The 20,284-nt window shown below is 44.2% G+C and overlaps 2 protein-coding genes across 3 annotated transcripts; both read right to left on the reverse strand.

Annotated features, from left to right (window-relative positions):
* Positions 1-452: 452 nt before the first annotated feature.
* Positions 453-19,857, reverse strand: LOC6897366 (uncharacterized). 2 transcript variants are annotated; one of them, XM_015181953.2, is made up of 3 exons: positions 19,703-19,857; positions 19,429-19,640; positions 453-484 (listed from the first exon to the last, which is right to left on the reverse strand). In XM_015181953.2, the coding sequence occupies exons 1-3, from the start codon at positions 19,755-19,757 to the stop codon at positions 476-478; spliced, it is 276 nt and encodes a 91-aa protein (XP_015037439.1). In that variant the 5' UTR covers positions 19,758-19,857; the 3' UTR covers positions 453-475. The 2 variants fall into 2 exon arrangements, with proteins under 2 accessions (XP_015037439.1, XP_002137519.2); XM_002137483.3 differs by lacking the exon at positions 453-484 and adding an exon at positions 18,975-19,365.
* Dic2 (Dicarboxylate carrier 2) lies at positions 17,784-18,871 on the reverse strand. The gene is made up of 2 exons (XM_001358857.4): positions 18,405-18,871; positions 17,784-18,344 (listed from the first exon to the last, which is right to left on the reverse strand). Exons 1-2 carry the CDS (start codon positions 18,830-18,832, stop codon positions 17,873-17,875), a joined length of 900 nt encoding a protein of 299 aa, XP_001358894.2. The 5' UTR covers positions 18,833-18,871; the 3' UTR covers positions 17,784-17,872.
* Positions 19,858-20,284: the final 427 nt, after the last annotated feature.

Genomic DNA, 20,284 nt, shown 5'->3' on the forward strand with positions numbered 1-20,284 from the left:
CACACTTTTCTCCATAGGTAAACGAAAATGAATATATGTATGTCAGTTCGTGTGTGTATGTGTGTGTGTGCGTTCTTTTCCAGGAGACGGAAACTCGCGTGATTCGTTATTTCCGTTCAATTACAATGCCTGCCGACTAGACACACTCAATTTAATAAACGAAACACTTCTTGATGGATATTTATTTAAAAATATTTCTGTTTTTCTTTTTTTAATTCTATAATATTTTCACTTGAAGATACTGCTTGGTTGCTTGATAAATTTAGCACTTGAAAAACTTTGAAATGAATATTTAGATTGTGATTTTAAGAATGCATTTATTTATTATATTAGTAAAATAAAATCAGACTAGATTTGATATGTATCGTTAGAGTTATGTTTTTAATTAAATTTTTCCTTTAAATTAAACGCATTGTTATTGTCTTTTTATTTAATTCTTCTTTATTTCTTCCTTTTTTTATTGGAATTGTTGGATTTAATTTTCCTGAAAAGAGAAAAAGGAATACAGAGATTACAAAAATATTCAATACATTTATCCATTAAATAATTATTTAGAAAATAATTTGTGGCTAACTAGCATAATTCCATACAATTGACAGCCTAATTAGGCACAAGCAATGCCATTCAACCCAACCGTATTGGCCATTGCCATTCCATTAGCCCATTATCTGGCGGCGTCTGCACAGTTCCACCTGTCTCGTACGTAGCTAAAACAACTAGGATTAGAACCCTTATGGGGCAGGAGCTTCCAAGCTTTTTACACGTGGGGTTGTAATTACATCAGAGCCGAGATTTTTCTTTGCACCTCAAGAACAGTAACCCGCCAGCTTACAAAAACACAACCATATGGGGTATAATTAGAGCATAATTACAGCTCGACTAATACTCGAGTATCAGGCAGAAGGCAGCAGGAGAAAAGAAAAATTAGCAGTCTGAGAAAAAGAGAGCGAGAGCTCCTACAGTCGGTCATCTATTAAGTATAATCAACGCCACGGCAAGCGGAAATAGACAGATTTCCGGCTATTAAACGCCCAACAGAGCGGCAAAGACGCTCACGGCCGACTATCAGCTGACTGCACTGAGAAAAAACACTTTTAGGTAATCCTCCGTAAGCAAATTAAATGTTTATTTACACATAATGATTTTTTAGTGGTACAAATTAAATTCAATCGTGCTTACATATCCTTTAAAACTTAAAGCATATATAGTTTCAATTTTCAATTAATTCTGTTTTACTCTAGTATCAGCAGTATATACATACATATATGTGTACACTGTACATACTTATAAATAAAAATAGCGAATATGTAATTGAGAAATGAACAATGTTTATTTTATGAAATCCATAAAAACTTAAATAAAGCACAGTGACTTGTTAAAAAAAATTCCGTGAAAATTGTAATTGAAATATTAATTATTTTGGCTTTAATTTTCCATTGAATTCCTAATATGTAATTGGTTTTAGTTGAACTATTAGATTTTGTTAGAAAAAATATGTGTGTTTGTTCAGTGTAATGTGAAAGAAACTTCAGTTTTATTCGTATAGCAAGAAATACGTTTAAAAATGTACTCGAAAATAACAATCAACAATTAAAGTCTGGAAAACATTTAAGTATCAGTTGGCTTTGTTCAGTGTAAGAGTTTTGGAAATTCAAAAATATTTATATTTTAAAATTTTGCTTATGCAAAAACTGAACATCAATAGTTTTCGGCTAAGTGTAGTCATAGAGAAACCCTACGAAATATGTGTGGAATAAATTGAAAAAAAAAAGAAATGTTAATTAGCTGTAATTTGCTTGCAGCACGACCAGGAAGGCAAGTAGAGAAGGTGGCATTGAGCCAAAATGCGTAGGTGCCTCTTGACATTGACACACACTACTGTAACACCGACTCCCGACACACTCACACACACCAACACAGCAGGTGTTGCCTTAATGATGTAATGCTCGCCCCTTTGGGTAGCCCTGCCAGGCAGTCCCGTGCCCATATCCAACCACATCCGCCTTGTACCTCACATTACTGAGTGGCCTGGCCTGGTACGACTATACCCATAAACCGGTGAGCTCATTTATTAACATAAACAGTTCATTTGTATTAAACTGACAGTCGCAACATGAGAACATGGGAGCAACATCAGAGGAGTGGGAGTGGGACTGGGATCGGTAGTTGATAGGCGATAGCCGGATACAATAGTTGAGACCGGGCGTGGCTTGCCTAGATACTATCTGGAGAGCTTGCGGGCATATTCAAACTGTCTTTGGCTTACATGAATGCAAAACATAAACTTCGATTAGCAGCGAACAACATCAAGCAGCAAACAAAAAACAACAAACAACAAATAGCTAATGGCGACCATCAAAATAGCAGTGCCAGAAAATGAAAGGAAAATACTGGTGTGAGTGTATCATTCTGAAACTAAATATGCCCTTTGTGTGTGTCACTATCGAGTTCCTTGTTGTCCAAACAGTTCACACACTTGGAATGCTCTTTGGGGGCGCTCTTCGGTTGGCAACATGAAACGTGAATTCATTGTTCAACTCGCAGCAATTTCATTTTCGTTACATTCATTTGCTGAATATTTTGTATTATTTATTTTTTGCCATGTTTCGCCTGAACACGCGATATGGCAATTGATAAAACACCGGGTATTCGATATTTTCCCCCACTCCCAACGGCAGGCTGGCTCAGTCATCGTTAAGGTATTCATTCCCTATAAACCGGATTCGCATTTGCCTTGTTTCATATTTTATTATTATGTGCAATAAATATGTGTGTGTGTGCCAACGTTTGTTTCTCTTATTTGAACTAAATCATTAATAATGTCATGTTATTTGCATTTTACTAATTTTGAGCAACGAGAGAACAGTGATTTATTGCGATTTGGGGTAGAAGCCAATTAATGACCTATATTTATGGCCCGTACACGTTAAGCTTGAAAAAAGAAGCACAACATGTACACTTTCTGAACAGGGTAGAAATTTAAAAAAAAATTTAAAACTCTTGAATATGGTTGCATCTTTTTACTCCCATAGGAATTGTTTTTTAGTAACGGCCAGTAACAGTCTATCATCTTGGCTGTTCATGGATAAGTCAGTCAAGTAAAGCGATTCAGGTTTATCTGACAATGACTAGTATTTGGATATTGCTTTATACATGTATCCGAATAAACAAAGGGAAATTTCGAATAAAATATTTCCAAATTGAACTTATTGCTTTTTAATAAATTTTCAAAGTGCCCTTCAGCAGAAGTGCAATGTCCCGCATCATTTTGCGATATTCAAAACCTCTACCATAAGATCAATAAGATTTCCTATCTGTAGACACACCCATTTTGGATTCCTTTAAAATATGATGATGCATAGCCCTTACATACAATAAATCATGCTCCTTTCGGTACGTCCTAATGGAGTTCGACTTTAGTTTTTACGAATTTTTCAACACAAAAAAGGGACACATTGACGGACCGAAAAAAAATATTGCCCGCGGCCGCGTCTCGATTCCGACATGGTTTTGTTTTCATTGAACACGTGGAACCCAGGAGCAGCGATGGGTACAATGGGACGACACGGTGTGTAAAAGGAGTAGGACGAAGAGTTATGGCTGTATGACGGCAGTGGCAGCAGCAACTGCGGTGTAGTGTGGCAACTGCTGCTGCTGTTTCTGCTGCAAGTGTGTCGTAAATTTTGATAAAATTGTCTGAAATTTAATTACGGCCGGGCCTATCTCGAGGCTGCAGTTGATGCAGCTGCATTTCAATTCAAAAACATGGCAGAAGCCTCAGACCCGAGGCATTCTATCAGGTAATTTATTGTGGTAGTACGTCAAGAGCAGGAGTGCTGATGCAGTAGCAAAAGCAGACCGCAATTCAGTTCAGTTCAATTCAGTTCTAAAAATTCAACCCATATAGCATTACACAGATATCACTTACATGGCCAGCGATGGCGATGGCGATGGCGTCGAGCAGAAGCAGCTGCATTTTGTTGGTTAGCGACACGTCCCGCGGATACACCGACACGGCCAGAATGCAGAATACACCCCCGGATATGTGTATGGAGATAATAGGGCAGCTAAACCGACATTTTTGGCTGCCAGCTCAACGAACCGCGACGCGAACACGGATACGGGATCGGGTACGGCTACGGGAACGGACACGGGGCGGACGAATTCGAATGGTGGTGGTGGGGGGATGGATGTAGCGACAGCGTAGGTGTCAGTGTTTTAGTTGCGGCAGGGGCACGTTGCAAGTGGCACGTTGTGAATTTGCAACTAGCCGTTGGATTTGCGGCTTTAGCACAAACTCAATCTGCGTGGACCGAGTCCGAGGTGGTGCCACAATGGCGGAAGTAATGCCAGCCAGCGGTTGCACTCGCTCTGGTCATGTTGATGCCACACACAAACACTCATACACTGGGGCACACACTAGGACACACAGTGGCACTCTTAAAAACTCTATCTCGGAGCGGGTGTCCGGTGTATATTGTAAAACTGTAAATGAATTCCGTGCGTACGTATAGCCTGTGGCTGTAAGGAAGGATCTCAAAGAGGTTCACTTCAGGCCACGATATCGTTATCCTTTCGGGCTAGTATTCTCTCGGGGCTGTGGCAACCGCGCGATGCGTCTTCATTGCTTGACTGCGGCAAACTGACAGGCGAGAAAGCGCGCCGTTTGCCTTGCCATTGCCGTGCCGTTACCGTTGCCTAGGTCGTGTTTCGGGGGCCCGAGCACGGACTCCGAGCCGGATAAAAGCGAATGAAGAGAAAGTTACGGCTAAGAGAGCCGTGGTCCTCTCTTTGCTGGTGCTTTCAGCTTGGGCCAGACCGAAACTTCGCTTAAAGTCAATGTTGGCACGGCAATTAAGGCCTTTCGGACTGGCCCTATTTTAGGTACTGCTACGGATTGCGCTTCAAATTCAATTTGGCCACTCTCACGATGGCTGCTGCAATTTTCGGGCTGCACTCAAGGACCGGCACGGCACGGCACCCACTCGGACTCCCACTCCCCCACTTCTACAGCAGCGCCCACACAAACACCTCAGCACATGCAAAGTATGGCCGAACAATTGGGTCAATTGGTCATGGCTGTCAAGGTCTTAAACTTTCGTATTTATGGCATGCCAGGCATTGCAATTTTTACTTTAATTTGTTTAAAAAAAATGGGGAAGAAAAAACGTCTCATTTCAGCCCGGAATGCTGCTGATGGCATCTCGATGACGCTGGGGCTGCTAGGGTGAGAGGTGGAATCAGTGGGTGGCAGAGTGCCAAGTGGCTGGCTGCGTGCGTTGCATGTGCTGCAATTTCCGCCATAGTCGCGTGCTTCCGTTTACAAGCCTGACCTCGGCACGCCGCAACGTGGGCCAACGGCAGGAATGTGGCAGGAGACCCGCCTGGACAGCACTTAAGTATCTGTTGCCAACAAAGTGACACCCTCCAGATAATATCCGCAACTTGCGGTCCCCATTCGAGACTCACACATATTTAGCTTCCCCCAAGGGGTGCGTGGATAGCTGGTGGCAGGCAGCTAAATAACGGTATTGATAATAACTAGTTGCACGGGCTGACAGTAGGGGCAAGAAGAAGCAAGAAGCAGCAGCAACATCAGCAAGTAGATGGTGAGCAAGGGAGTGGGCCATTTAAGCGATATTCATAATACCGATAAAAATATATCAAAAATAGCATGGGTTGGACACTATAATATAGATTATAAAAAACTTTTTCATACCATCACCTGCTTTAATTTGTTGGAATAAATGGATTTATTCCTCATAAAGCTCGTACGCAGACATACATAGATCGAATACCCCAAGCAAACTCGTAAATGTTATATATAAAAGTTAATAATAAATCCTTTAGGGATCTGCTGCCGCTTGTCGAATCGATAATTAGGATTTGTCTCTTACTTTTTTTGTATTCTGTTTTTATGGAAGTTGCCGCCGCTGTTCCCGTTGATGGTGCTAAATGTTATTTATTAGAAAACTTTTGGGGCTGCAACTTTTTTGCCGGCTACAAATTATGTCTGTCAATAAGGCGACTAACAACTCGTCTGACTCTTCTTCGCCTGTTGTTGTGGATGCTGCTGCTGCTGCTGCTGTCGGTGTCGGTGTTGGTGTTGGTGTCGGCGATGGTTGTTGGTGAACATAAATGGCCGACAGTAAATTAATTTACGTACATCACAAGTGTGCTTAATGGCGTGGTGCATGGGGCGTGGTCGGGTTTCTCGCTCAACACTCCAGTTAGTCGCCTGCCAGTTTACGAATCCAGCAGCTATGCAGTCCAGTATACAGTCCTAGAGTCCAGAGTCCTTTTCGGAATGGCAAATGCGTGTTTGGAGTGTCCCGAGGGTAGAACAGTGCCCCGAACTCCGAGCCATTTCGAGCTCTTTGGCATCGCATGTTAGCCAGCAATTTTTCCCTGCAGCCGGCTGCAGCCGCCACGTCTGCAGCGCTGACATTTTAATTGCATTCGGACAAGGCTGCAACTGCAACTGCGACGATGCTGACATGGACACAGAACAGGAACGGGTACGAATCGTGTTCAGATACGGCATCCACTACTGTCGATGTCGCTGGCTCAAACCGAGACTCTGATGCTGCTGGGGCCACTGACTTTTTGATTTGCTTAATCCCGGACCGTTCGAATGAGGGCCAACAGACGGGCCGTGCCGGACTGGACAGGGTTGGAAAAGAAATCCTTTTAAATATTTCAATAGGCGAAAGGAGACTCGGCAAATGCGCTCCGCTTCTGCACCCAATGGCAGCTCCATTTGGCCCGGCAATGACCATTAAGCGTACAATTTCCTTTTTGACGTTGCGCTTTTGCCTCATATCTTTTGTCTGCCGACCAACCCCCTGCCTAAGCAGCAGTTTCCTCCAGAGACCGCTCCTCCGGTATCTCCGTCGGATCCTACACACTCTCCTCTGCCAGCCAGAGCCAGACAATGTATCTAAATGTTTAATGAGCGCAAGTGCAGCGTGGTAGTGGGGGCCAGGAAGGAGAATCGGTTTAGGCAGGCAAACAAGGAAGCGGCTGCCGGCTAGAAAATGAGAACAACAGAATCGAAAGACAACATTTGGCCGTATAAATAAATAAAATCCGGCTAAGACTACGAAAACGAATTGAAAAAGAAATGGGGCCAAGTGTCTGCCCCATCTGCCACCTGCCACATAGAAACAGATACATACGTATTTATGGTTCACTGAACTGTTTGCCACTAGCTGCACAAGCCGCTCCTCATGCCTTGTGTTGTGTTTTGATGTGCAATGAAACAAAAACCAAACAGCATTCCTTCGAATTTTATCAGTATTTTTATTTGTACTCTCAGGTGCCCTTGCATGGAGCATTATCCATTTTCTTGCACTTCAATCAAAATTCCGCTCAATATTTCTGCCATAACTAGAAACAGATCTTTTAATAAATATAAAATTATCTAATAATTACTAGAATCCCTTTGCTAGAGTCTGACCATATCAATATCTAAATGGAGACTCTCCAAAGGATCTGAACTTCCTGCGATCTGGGAGTTCATTGAACCCTCTGCAAGTCCAGGGATTATTCGCTACATGGAACGGCAAAGTTACTGCAGCTGCTGTTGTTTCATACGAGACTCATATGAAATTGTGTCACGTAGTTTATTTCGTCAGATGTGCGCCATAGGGGAGGCATTCGGAGAGTTCTGACGCTGCCGTCAAAGTTTGCTGCTACCAACTACAGTCGAAGTTTCTAATTTAATTGTAAACTCGAAGTGTGCAGGGCAGAAAATAAATCCCACGTATATGTAATTTGATTTCCCACCTAGACGGTCGGGCGAATAGCTTCCAGTCCAGTGCTTGACCTATGACAAACTCAACCTTTGGGATTCGCTGGACCCAGATGATGGAGTCCCTTGACCAGTCAACGGATGACTGACCTGGCCACAAGGATATCGTTGGATCGTTGGGTATTTTTAGGTCGTTAGCGATTTTAATGAAATTAAGCTGAGTCAGTGAGCCATGAAACCGGGATCCGACTGGCTCGGTTGCTAGCACATTAGTTACTATTTTTACCGCTGAATGGCGTTGCACTTAAAAGCGGAATTTAATTATCCCCGTGGATAGTCCAGGCAAAAGGGGTTGTGGCAGGTGCCACATTACCGCAAAGACTTAACCCTTCAAGCTGCGGGTTATTTGTCAAGGGCCTACAACACACACACACACACATAATGCCCCACTACTTGACCCCATTCCGGCCGTGTCGCTCCATTCTCATGTGACTTCCTTTTGGCGGTCTGCAATTTAACCCAATCCCATTGTTGTTTGGGTCGGTCTTAACTGCCAAAAGCGAAAGTTCATAATGAATATCGTTTGGCCGGAACTGCGTGGGTGCTCGGCTCGAATGCAACTTTGACGGCGTCCAACACACTTGGAATGGGTCTTGCCGAAATTAGTTGACAATGGAGTCTGGATGCTAGTTGGGAGCTGGGAACTGGGGAGTTTGCTGCTGGCAGTTCCCCAACGTAGGAGAACTGAAATTGGAATGTTTTCCTTTAGCCTGTGACTTTGCCAGCTCCTGTGCTGTATGCCGGACACAGCCTGTGTGCTACGCTGTTTTTGCTATTTCCGTTGTCAGCGCTGGCTCTGGCTTCGGTTGGGGCTGGGGCTGGGGCTGCCTGAATGTACCCTTCCGCCTAGTCATCGCCCGAGGGCGTTTCAATTGACATTTTAATTGCTACTCGGCAGCGTTGCGTTGCCGTCACCCCAGGAGCCTGCAGCTCCTGACACTCCTTCTCTAGCGCCGACTGCTGTTGCTCTTGTGCCTGCTCCTATTCCTACTCCTGTTTCGCTGCCATCTGGCTGTGGGCTGTTGGCTGTTGGCTGTAGTCTGTCTAAGAACCACTCCAATTGTGCGGGCTGCGGGGTCCCTCAGTGCATAATTTAATGTGGCTTAATGTTGGTTTATCTGCGCCAATTATTTAGCATCAACAGCCAACGCTCTAAGTCTGGGCCCAGCGAGCGGGTCATTGACTTGACTGATGGCAGAGACAAAAAGGGTAATTGCTATGCCAGATAGTTCCGATAGGTGGGTGCGACACCCATTTGGGGATAGGTTGCCGCATGGACCAATTAATTTTCCAGAAACGCAAGTACCGCTCCGTTAATGACAAGTTCAACTCAAGGCCCAGATCATTGCGCTGCATAATTGCCTCTCGATTATGCCTGACAATGCTCGTGAAAGGCGGGAAAGTGTGCTGTCAGGTTGTCTGAATGTCACAACTGGGGAAGCTTTAAAAGGTGCCCCCAGCGAAGCCCCTGCTGTGCCCTTAGCCATCTTAGCCAAAGCTTATTCGCGTCTTATGCCGCCCAGGCGTTCCACATGGCGTATACGGAATGTCATCAGCGTGCCCCATCAATAGCAAATTAAACACCTGCTGCATTCGATTTTTGTAAACTTTCATTCAATTGCCAGTCGAAACTTGAAGAGCCGCTCCAGAAATTGGCCTCCTGCTGGGATTGGTTGGGACGGGAAGAAGCTACTCGTATCATGCATGGCAGACACTTGAAGCGCTGCGAAACTGGAAATCAGAAATCAGACTGACTGTCTCCCTTTTGGGCTATTGCTATTCAAATAGTTCCCTTTCGAATCTGGCCGGGAATCCAGGTTGCCAAGGGTCTAACGGAATATGAAATGTGCCGGTTCGTCTGATGGCCGTCGGCGGATGTTGGTGCTGCGATTTCGAGTAAGTAAAATGCGCGTAAAAACTTTAATTAAAATGGAAACCTTACAATTGCATTGTGGCCACAGGGACAGTAGGCAGTGGGCCGTCTACCGTCAACCGTCTACATTCGCCGTCGCCGTCGCTATCGCTGGTCCCCAGCCACGTTTTAATTAAATTAAAAAATTCCCAGTTGTCGTTCTGGGCGGTCTCAAGATGCGCCAGACGGCTGGGGCCAACTTAAAGCCTGCCAAACATTTCAATTGAGTTGGTCAGGAGACGTGGGCCGTAATTAAATCAGCGCAACATGGGTTCCATGAAGCCGAGACCGATACCAAGACCGGCCCATTGAGTAGCGATTTCAAAGGAAATCAAATACACAATAATCGTACCCTTTGGGAGAGGGAGAAAGTGAGGCAACAAAAACCAGCTGAAACTGTCGCTCGAAGACGAAGAACCATGTAATCAAAGACGGGGAAAGACACTAATGAAAATCAATAATTCAAGCAAACAAAGGCCAACTATAGTTGGTCTGTGGAGCGGGCTTTAAAAGCCACTTTCATGCCGGCTCCGCTCCCAACAATAAGAGCATAAATACGAGCACAGCCAGAGTACGTTGTGGCATGGGGCAATGAGGCACCTTGTGTTGCTTAAGCTGTGCGGCTGTCGGCTTTTATTCTTTGTTTTTCTTGTTTTTGCTGCTGGTGTTGTTCTCGTTACTGTTTCTTTGTGGCTGCCCACGACAGGGATAGGGGCAGAGACAGGGACAGGGACAGGGATTGAGGCAGCCGATGGGTAAATGGGGCAGAAAGTTGGCCCAGGCAAAGCAGCTGCAATCGATGGCGTGTCTATGACAGACAACAAGCGGTTCAAAGGCTATATAGCCAGCATTATAATTGCTCCGCTGCCTCCCAAAGCACTGACTCTTACTTAAAGCCATTCGAGCAGGAAAAATTCAACTCTGTAGCTGAAACCGAAGCTGAACCTGAAGCTCTATCCAAAACTGGCTCTGATACTGTAATTCGTCTTGTGTATTAAATAATTGAGCATATGAAAATGTAGCTGAGTGAATTCCTTGGTGCATTAGCCCGTAACACATACTCGTACGCACCCGCCCACACACACACACCCATTTTTCTGACACGGACATGCTCGCATAGCATCGGAATCCGTAGCACACTTTCCAGCATGAAGCAAAACTTTTCAGCATGTTATAAAGTACATTACATTCTGGGGATAAGCAAAACAAATCTGCCCCGAAAAAGTAGCAAAACCCCCAGCCGGGACCCAACAGTAGCAGTAGAGGAAGAGTGGAAGCAATGCCCAGAGTACTGCATTCTAATAGTAAAAACAAGAGAATGTGGAAGAGCAGTGGTAGTCGTATGTCCTGACAGTGCAAATAATTTTCTATTTTTGAGTATTTTCCCGACAGACTGACTCATTGTTTCACACCTTGTGGCCTACAAAAAAACAGAACCAAAAAATAATAGCAATAATAAGGAAACCCAGGTTCCCAATGAAGTGCGGCTTGAATGACATGCAAACTTTTGAGCCATCGCAGCCCGTTTCTTACGCTGGGAACATGCATACCACTTGGAGCTCATGTTAGAGTCTTCTATATATATTCTATATATACATATGACGAGTAACCAATAAAATGTCTTTGAATGGAGTAAATTGACTTTGGCATGACAAACAGTTCCTAGAATACAGAGCCTGTATGCAGGGTTCAGGCATGAAAATATTTTGTCCGCATGACTCGGCTATCTATTATGAAAAAAAGTTAACAGAAGGATGTATGTGGGGCATGTGTGTCTGTCTTCAAGTTAGTTACTTTGTGGGGAATTTATGGGCTCATATTAGGTTCCTTTTGACGGTAAAGTTCTTCGAAAGAGTTCGTTAAGCTCCTCACTTCGTGTGCTTCCATTTATTGCATACCTAATAAATGATGTGGTTTAATAGACGTTTAAATGTTTATAGAGTATAGAGTATTCGGTTGACAGTTATTCATGAAAAAAGCTTTTGTATTTTCCCTTTCTTTGCTTTACTTTTTAATGGGCAAATAAAACGCTTCTCAGAGCCATAATATATATTTGCTCTTCCAGAGCTAATGAATTTTTTGACGTTTAAGCGATTCACTCGGTAATGAAAATGATTCGGCAGTCTTGAGGATATAGGCAATAAATTAGTAATTGATCTGGCCGCATACCATGCCATCCTCCAAGCAGCTTGTTTAAATAGCCTCGAGTCGAACAAATATTGTATGCAACTATAATTGTTTACTCGAAGTACATTCCGAACAACACCAATCTCATTCGGTACTTGATTTTGATATATATAAACTCGTATATGTATCTACAATTTATGTGTGCATACATGTGTCCGTGTTGTATCTGTGATTAATGGTTGGCCATATTTGTACACTGCCCGCAATTTGTGCAAACGAAATCAAATCTGAGAAGCCTGGCACTAAAACCAAAAAGAACTTTGGGTAATTCACTGGGAAACGAATACGGCAGGAGCAGGGTCCCAGTCCAAGTCCAACCAGCAGCAGGCAGTCCTCAAATAAAACTCGCTAGGCATACATCTTTACATATATATATTTACTTAATAATGGTGTTTAAGTGGCAAAGTAGGAAAGTGGGAAAGCCAGGCCGTGGCTCGTGGCTCGCGACTCGTGGCTGGTTGGCTGCATAGTTGCCATTTTATTTATGACACTTGCCGGCAACGCCTACCAGCAAAAGATAATAACGATGCGATACACATACTCAGACGGCCAGGAAACCCGACATTACTCTCTCTCTCCCTTTCTTTCTCTCGACCAACTAGTCTCCAGGGCACAACTCGCCAACAGCCAACACCAAACATCACAGCAACAGCGGCAGTCAAGGGGCATAAAGTGGCGAAACATGGAAGTGAAAGTGAGGGTGTACTCGTAAGTGGAAATGGAATTGGCCGAGTGGCCAAATAATTATCTCAGTGCACAATCTTGGCAGGAACCAGCAGCCAGGCCAGGCCAGGCCAGACCACGATCTTGGCTCTAATCAGTGCCAGGCCTCTCCAAGTCAAGTATCTATGTGTCTGTGGACCTCCGCCTTTGTTTTGTATCAGCATAAGAATTATGCTGATTATGAGGCTGCTCCATCAGGGGCCAAGAGGGCGTTTCGGTGTAAAGACACGCCTTGCTCTGAGGCCAGCACATGTCGCAGCTTTAGTGCTCCTTAGAGATCCATTGCGACTACCAGGGAAAGTGTCAAGGTCGCTAGAAAAGCGACCGACTACTCCACTGCTGCCATTAGCAGGCGTAATTTGCTTAATTAACTGATGGAAAGCGTGCTTCAATTGCTCGCAGCTGGGTGATTCTTCAGGCAGGCTCCAGGCTCCAAGTTCCTGGCTACTGGCAGCACTTTCCAAATGCACTCGACTGAAGCGCCACTCCAGGGGAGCGCTAAATTGGCACACACGCTTTAAAAGCAGTTTCAGCACATTGCTCATACGCCACGTCAGCCAAGCGCAAACATACACAAACCGAAAAAGGCTTAAAGAGCCATCCATATCAATTTCTTTTCAGTTCACATTCACAGATAAAACGATATACAACACCAAAATAGTAGGCGCAATAAATCCTAAACGTAAACTACATAAATTAGAAATTTTTGTATTTATGTGAACGCTGTTGGGGGATCATTGGAAATGCGAGTCACGTAGCCGACTTTATAACCGCAACTAGGAGAAACCTTTTGCTGATTAGGACGTGACCAGACGGGATATATAAGTCTTTGAAAGTGTGTGTATGTGTGTGTTGTTTCTGCTCATAAAATTATTTTAAATTATTTTTGATAATTGAATGAAGCACAGGAAAAGGGAAAATGATTTAATGCTGGGTCTTATGGATTCTCTTTCCGGTTTATCCGCGCATGCGCCAAAACCACATCTCTCTGAGAGCTGGGACCACTGACAGAGCACGGAGGAGCTAGCGGAGATACCGCATCGGGCACGTGCACTTTGTTTACACAAAGTAATGAAATTTCAAGAACAAGCAGCTACGAAATTGGCATGTTTGCTATGTCGACTATGCCGACTATGTGTGGCTATGTGTACGACCTGCGACCTAGGGAGTGCCGGGGCCACAACCGAAATTGCGCATAAATGCGGCTAATTGCATTAGGCAACAATGTAGCCAATAAGCATTTGACAGACATCAAAGCATCTGCCAAGTTCTATCATTGTAACTTAATGCATATTGATGAGCTGCGATAAGCGGGCCAATCTGAATGCTAAAAGGGATAGTTGCCCCGAAAATGGCCCAGAAATCGCTCTTTTTTATGGCCCGACAGATGACCTCGACTTCAGTTCAGCAGTGGTATCTTTATGCATTTCATTCATCTAAATCCCAGCGTCCTTGGCTGTTCAACACAACGGTACCGTACCTCGTGCCATTTTATGAATATAAGCTGGGAGTTGGTTTGCTTCGTGGCAGCATAAATTATACCGCATACATTTATTTCGGAAGAATTTTCGTACATTTTTTCAGTTCTGTGAAATGTGCAACCTTGAGTGCAGAAAATGTAAAATACACCATGTCGAAACAAAAAGCATCTGCAGCTTCAACCAGAAGGAAAATGGAAAAAGAGCAAGCTCAAAGATGCAGCAGCTCAGCTGCAAGGTCACTTTTGCAGAGAACTTTACTTTAAGAGAGCTTTAAGTAGTCGAAATGTGCGTGTTAAATTCGAATTAAATATAAATTTACGGGAATGAAAAACCTGTCCCAGTCACATGGCCAAAAACTTTCAAGGATGTGTTGTCCTAACAAAATACCAACAAAATACTTGTAATCCCAATTTACATAAATATTCATGCTGATGGCGCTTAAATTGCTCGCCTCCCCACACCATTTGTGTTAATGCGTCTTAATCTTTAATGAGCCAAGTTTCACGATTCGCGCAGTTCGGTTTCTAGCATTTGGTACCCGGGTCTGGGTTCGGTTATGGGTTCAGTCTTTCGCCCGTGTCGGTGACTTGTACGTGTAGCCAGCCAGCATGACCCCATGGCAATCACAACGGAAATAGCAGTGACTGCTGCCATTGTAAACTACTTTGGCAAACAACTGAGTGCGAGCAGCCAGATACAGATACAGTCGATGAGATCTAATTATAAAGATAAACTGTCATGTTTTCCGCTGGGCCGGGCTATGTGCGTGCAGCATTCAAATATGCCAAGAAATCAAAGATATACAGATGCTGAGGTGCTTTCAATGTCTGTAGAATTTAGAATCGAAGTAGAAGAAAGTTTGGTTTTGTGGGCCGAAGTTTCATGGTATCTTTTTGATGAAGTGTTTCCAATTCTTATACAAATATACGGTGTAGTAACTTCAAGACTCTGGCATATGTTATATGCAGAAAAAGACGCAAAGATATGCACAGCCAGAAGCGAGTTGGAAACATTCCATTTTCTTTGCAAAAATCCGATCAAAATATTGTCCTTTGTACAATATACAATAAGGTTTTGCGATGAAATATTGAGAAATTAATTACCTTAAAATAGCAGGCGAAATCCCTTCTTCTATTAATAAATTCTTGCATGGGTATGTGGGTTATCTGGGCTTCATAATCCCATGTATTTAAGCTACCTCTGCCTCAACCTCTCACTTCATTACACACTTAGCCACGCTGCGTACTTTGCTGCCGGGAAAATCCACACAAAAGATAGCAGAACCAGACCTCAACCCACACAAAGGCAACGCCTTCTTCCTAGAGCTACTTCGCGCTACTTCTTTTAATTGCTCAACATTTTTCAGAAACTTTTTATACATAGCCTCCCCCCACATACTCGTGCAAGGACTACATAGGAGCAAACGAGTATACATCGAGTGCTTTTAGAGGAATTCGCAGATCGCAGTTTAATCGACTGATTTAGAACTTTATTGCAGTCCGACATCTTCTACCGTATAGGGGGAAATGGAGCCGGACACGAAGGTATTTAACAGTTCTGCGTGCTCAGTCCAACTCCATTGTGGCTCCAGTGTGCTACTTTATTTGTGTGTCTCCGCCGGACACCGCACTCCGGACTCTGAAACGACGGCAATATAAATGGACTTCCGTGCATAAAGCGGATAATGCTAGGCTGGGTCGGGTCAGGGGTCGGAGTCGGCGGGTCTTTGGCAAAATGAGCGCCCCAAGACAAAGCGCCACTTCAAAAGTGTGCTTGAATTTATTGGCCTGCATTTAAATGACCGGCAATTGCGAATGCCTTATGCTGTCGCGCTGCGGACTCAATTCTGTCATAAATATGGGAGTTATTTCAACACAACCTCCAACGCAAAATGTGGCCAGCAAATGTGCGGCAACTGGTAGCTGTCGTTGTCCTGCTGCTGTTGCTCCCGCTCGTGCTGGGGCTGTGGCCACATTGTCCTTGACCATCGCATGAATAATTATGCAGGGGCAGGACTGGACGATGTCCTTGCGACAATGCGTATAATTAAGCAAAACCGCAAAAATCGCACAATTTATGCAGCAGGCGCAGCATATTAATGGCTGCTTATTGAGACGGCAGCACGGAATGTAACGAAATTTGCATTAAAACTGATTTATGCATTTGTCGTTGTGGTCGTTATTCCTGCTGATGTTTATGTACTGGTTGTTGGCCTTGTTTTCAGCATGTTGTTTGCTGCTAATGCCGTGCTCTACTGCTCGTTGATGCTGCCTGATGCTGCCTGATGCTGCGGCGGCACATGAGAAATTTGCATAAATTTTGCGCAACCAAATGGCAGTTTTATTATGTACTTGAGCCTCGGCATCACATCAAAGCATTGTCATAAAGTTTTCCACTCAACTGACGGAAGCACTCGCATTTTCAATGGCATAAAGTGGAAATTGTTGAAGTGGTTTAATATGTGGACGTATCTGAGCCTTGAATAAGACAAATGTAATTAACAAACCAAAGACTTCATCGGAATTATAAAAGACTCTCAGCACAATCAGCCGTTGCACAATTTCGGAATCAGTTGATTGCCTTTATAATAGTTCCATCGAGTTGAATTCAATATTCAATTCGCAAGAAATTTTGGGATAGTATGTGCAAAAGAAAGTACTTAGATTAGCCTTGAAATTGACACTTGGATGTACCCTAATATCCACTCTTCAATTTGATACATTTTGCTCGTCTTCAATTTTTAAATGCCAAGGTCAACTGAAATATTTATTTGCTTTATTGGATACGCTCTTTGTGTTCATTGCTTGGTGGTTCATTGCTCTCATAATTATTTATTATAATTTACATGGGAGACTCAGATGAGTAAGTCGATTCTGAGAACATTTTGGGTTTCATTAATCTTTAATGCACATTAAATGTAATTAACTTCTGAGCACAAATGGTCACGGCCAAATGGATAAAAGGAGCTTCAGGAGTAAGACCACCCCTGCTTTTATTTTTTTTTTTTTTTGTTGAGCTTAAACGTGGTTTGGACATTGGAAACCCATTGGCCAGTATCAATATTGCATGGGCAGCTAAACAGTTGAATGGCAGCTCACAATGGCATCGATAAAAGACAATGACATCGGGATGAGATGGGGAACTCAAGGAGAAAACTACCCACATCATTCCATAACAAGCTGGCCGTGTTACGCCATTCTCATCTAGGCCAACACACGGGGCGTATGATTGTTTTTTCATGTAAACGGAACTTGGCTCTCTATATTGTCCGTTGCTCTTTGGCTCACACATCCTCTTTACTCTACGCTCTCCTGCTTCCCCTAGTCTGCAGCCGAGTCAGTTAATGGCTTTAATGCGATTACACGACAGACATACGACTGCCAGGTGCTGAGTGCTCGCATTATGATTTCTCGGGTAAAATGCGAGATGCCATAGCCACATCACACAGATTCATTAGGTTTAAAGCACATTAAAACATTCATCTGGGTAATGGCCGCCACCTCATAAAGTATTCATTGAATATGGCAGGCCAAATAAAATGGTAAGCTGACTGCTCACTGGGGTAAAATCGAAATGGAACGAAAAATAACGAAACGGAACGAAAAAGTTCCACCAAAGAAAATGCAAATTGCAAATTCGAAATGTAATTTCATTTACAAACAGGCAAACACACTGAAAATTTGATTCGTATTTGCAAAATACACACACAATCACGGCAAAATTACGATCATTAAATTACATGATTAGTTTTCAATTTTACTTTGCCGGCGGTGTGGTAGATGGTTTCGGTTCGGGCAGATAGCCAAAATTAATGCGCAGGAACTCGAGCGTCAAGAAGAGCAGCACCGTGTGCGGCATGAGGCGTGCAAAGGCCGGTGTGTAGCCCTTGAAGAAGGCCATTGGACCCTCCAGCGTTGTCTTCACAAAGATGTCCGTGAGACCGGAGTACTCCCCGGGCCGGGCGTTCATGCGACGCGTCTTCACCACATCGATGGGCTGGGTGAGAGTGGTGGCAGCTGCTGCCGATATGAGGGAGGCCGTGATGTACGTGGATGTGCTCTGCGGCATTCCCAGACCCACCAGCACATCCTTGCTCTGTTCATAGAAGGCGATTTGGCCCACGGTCATGAGCATGCCTCGCAGGGCTGTCATGCTGGCGCCATTGAACATGCTGCGCCATCCCTCCTCCCTAGTGATGCGGATCAGACCGTCAATGGCCTGTTTGTAGCTGCAATGGCACGGGGTGGGTGTCGGTGTAAGGCCCTTGGGATCGGTAATACACTCTTACTTGCGTCTCTGTTCCGGCGGCAGCTTCACGTCGTTCTGGAGTCGAACGTTGACCAGATCCGCAGGGGCTCCCACGAAGCCTCCTATACCACCGGCGACGGCTGCCAAGAAAGTCTTTCGCGCCATCGTGCTCGTGTCCATCATTCCGCTGCCCATTTGGTAGATACCGAAGCGAGCCAGGGTGTAGGTGTACTGTCGCAACAGCGAGGCAGAAATGCCATTGTAAAGGGCCAGCACGCCCTGCTCGCGTATTATCTTCTTGAAGGTGGACCCCACGGACAGCTTCTCCGCTTGCGTCTGCATCAGAACCTTCATCAGGTCGAGCGGGTGCGTGACCATGGCGGCCATCGAGCTGGCCACGCCTCCAAAGTACCACCGTGCCACATTACGCTTGTCGTAGGACAACAAAACAGTACGTCTGGCCGACATCGCAAGAGTAATATATGACTATGACTAATCAAATTTCGATTTATCGAGCAACAATAATATACTAACACACTTAAACAATTTTGGTCTTTGAGAACAAAAATAAATGCTAAAACACGGGGAAAAAATAAAACTACTGTACGAATTTCAAGTTGGGGTTTAATTGTGGTTCTGTATTTTGTGAGTGTAGCATATTGGAATGACAGAAAACTGTGCGGCATCCTGCGTTGACGTCAGTTGAGAAACGTGTTCTGTACGGTAATATTAGTTCGAGTAGTAGGTTCTTGCACTTATCAATTATGAATTTGGCATGCCGTGTGCGAGGACTTGCGTGACACTGCCACTTAATGCAATACAATTCATGTCGCCGCTCAAAAGAAAGCTATAATTAAATTAGTTGAGACCCAAGGTGAGCGAGAGTGCCCCCATAGCGGTGGAAAGAAACGGTTTATAGAGTTGATTGTGTTAAGGGAACGTGCCACGGAATCGGCATCGGCCTAAATATAATAGAAATTGGGATTGTCCTTGGACAGGTCCTGTTGGACATAGCCCATGTCAGTGGTGACGCAGATATATATTGGCCGAAATTCTCTACTTACGCCCATCTGATACAGAACCACGAAGAGAGCGATGGCTCCGACACAGTAGACCCCATTTAGAACTTTCTGCTGGTCCTTCCCAGAGTTGCTTTGGGTATACAAATAGAAGCCAACGATGGCCGCAATCAGGGTCAGATTGAACAGAATCAGTATGAACACGTTCATCACTATGCGGTGGGCGGAGACTCTGGGCGGAGGTACCTCCTCGTCATCTGAAAAGGAAAAGCTGAAGGAATATACATACATACACCTTTGATGGCATATCCACACTCACCTTGGACAAGTTTGACCCCGGCCTCGAAAGCTTCCAAATCTTGGACAGACGCCATGCTGTGTTTCCGTTACGATTTCTTTGCACTAAGGACTAAATTTTTAAGGTGACTTCGTACGTCTGACGTCCAGGTCGAAGCACAGTATGACTAAGCGTTTAAGTGTCACATTATTCACACCTGATTAGGCAAAAAACTGCGACTAACTTCCTGCCCAGCACCATCATCCATGGCAAAGCAAAACGAAACAAAATGAATCTGGCACGCAACGAGAGGAGAAGCAGAAGAGAAACGCCTCAATCACGCACATTTGATTATGCTAATGACTCCGTCCTTTGTTGTTGCATAAATATTTTGACAGCCCGAGCACCGGAAGCGGAAGGCGCAAAATTGCCCAGCAGAGAGCCACAAGTGCTTCCATTTTAATTGGTCATTTGGTTCTGAAACCCGATATCACAGGCAAACTCTACTCCGCTCTCTAAACAGATTTCTACAAAAATATCCAGGGAGTGGGACAAAAAGTGGGAGTGACAAAAGGGGGCATGGGGTATGCTGTCAAATAAATAAATGCGAATAGGAAACTTATT

This window comes from Drosophila pseudoobscura, chromosome 2 (assembly GCF_009870125.1).
Source record: "Drosophila pseudoobscura strain MV-25-SWS-2005 chromosome 2, UCI_Dpse_MV25, whole genome shotgun sequence".
In the NCBI taxonomy this organism is placed as follows: Eukaryota; Metazoa; Arthropoda; class Insecta; order Diptera; family Drosophilidae; genus Drosophila; species Drosophila pseudoobscura.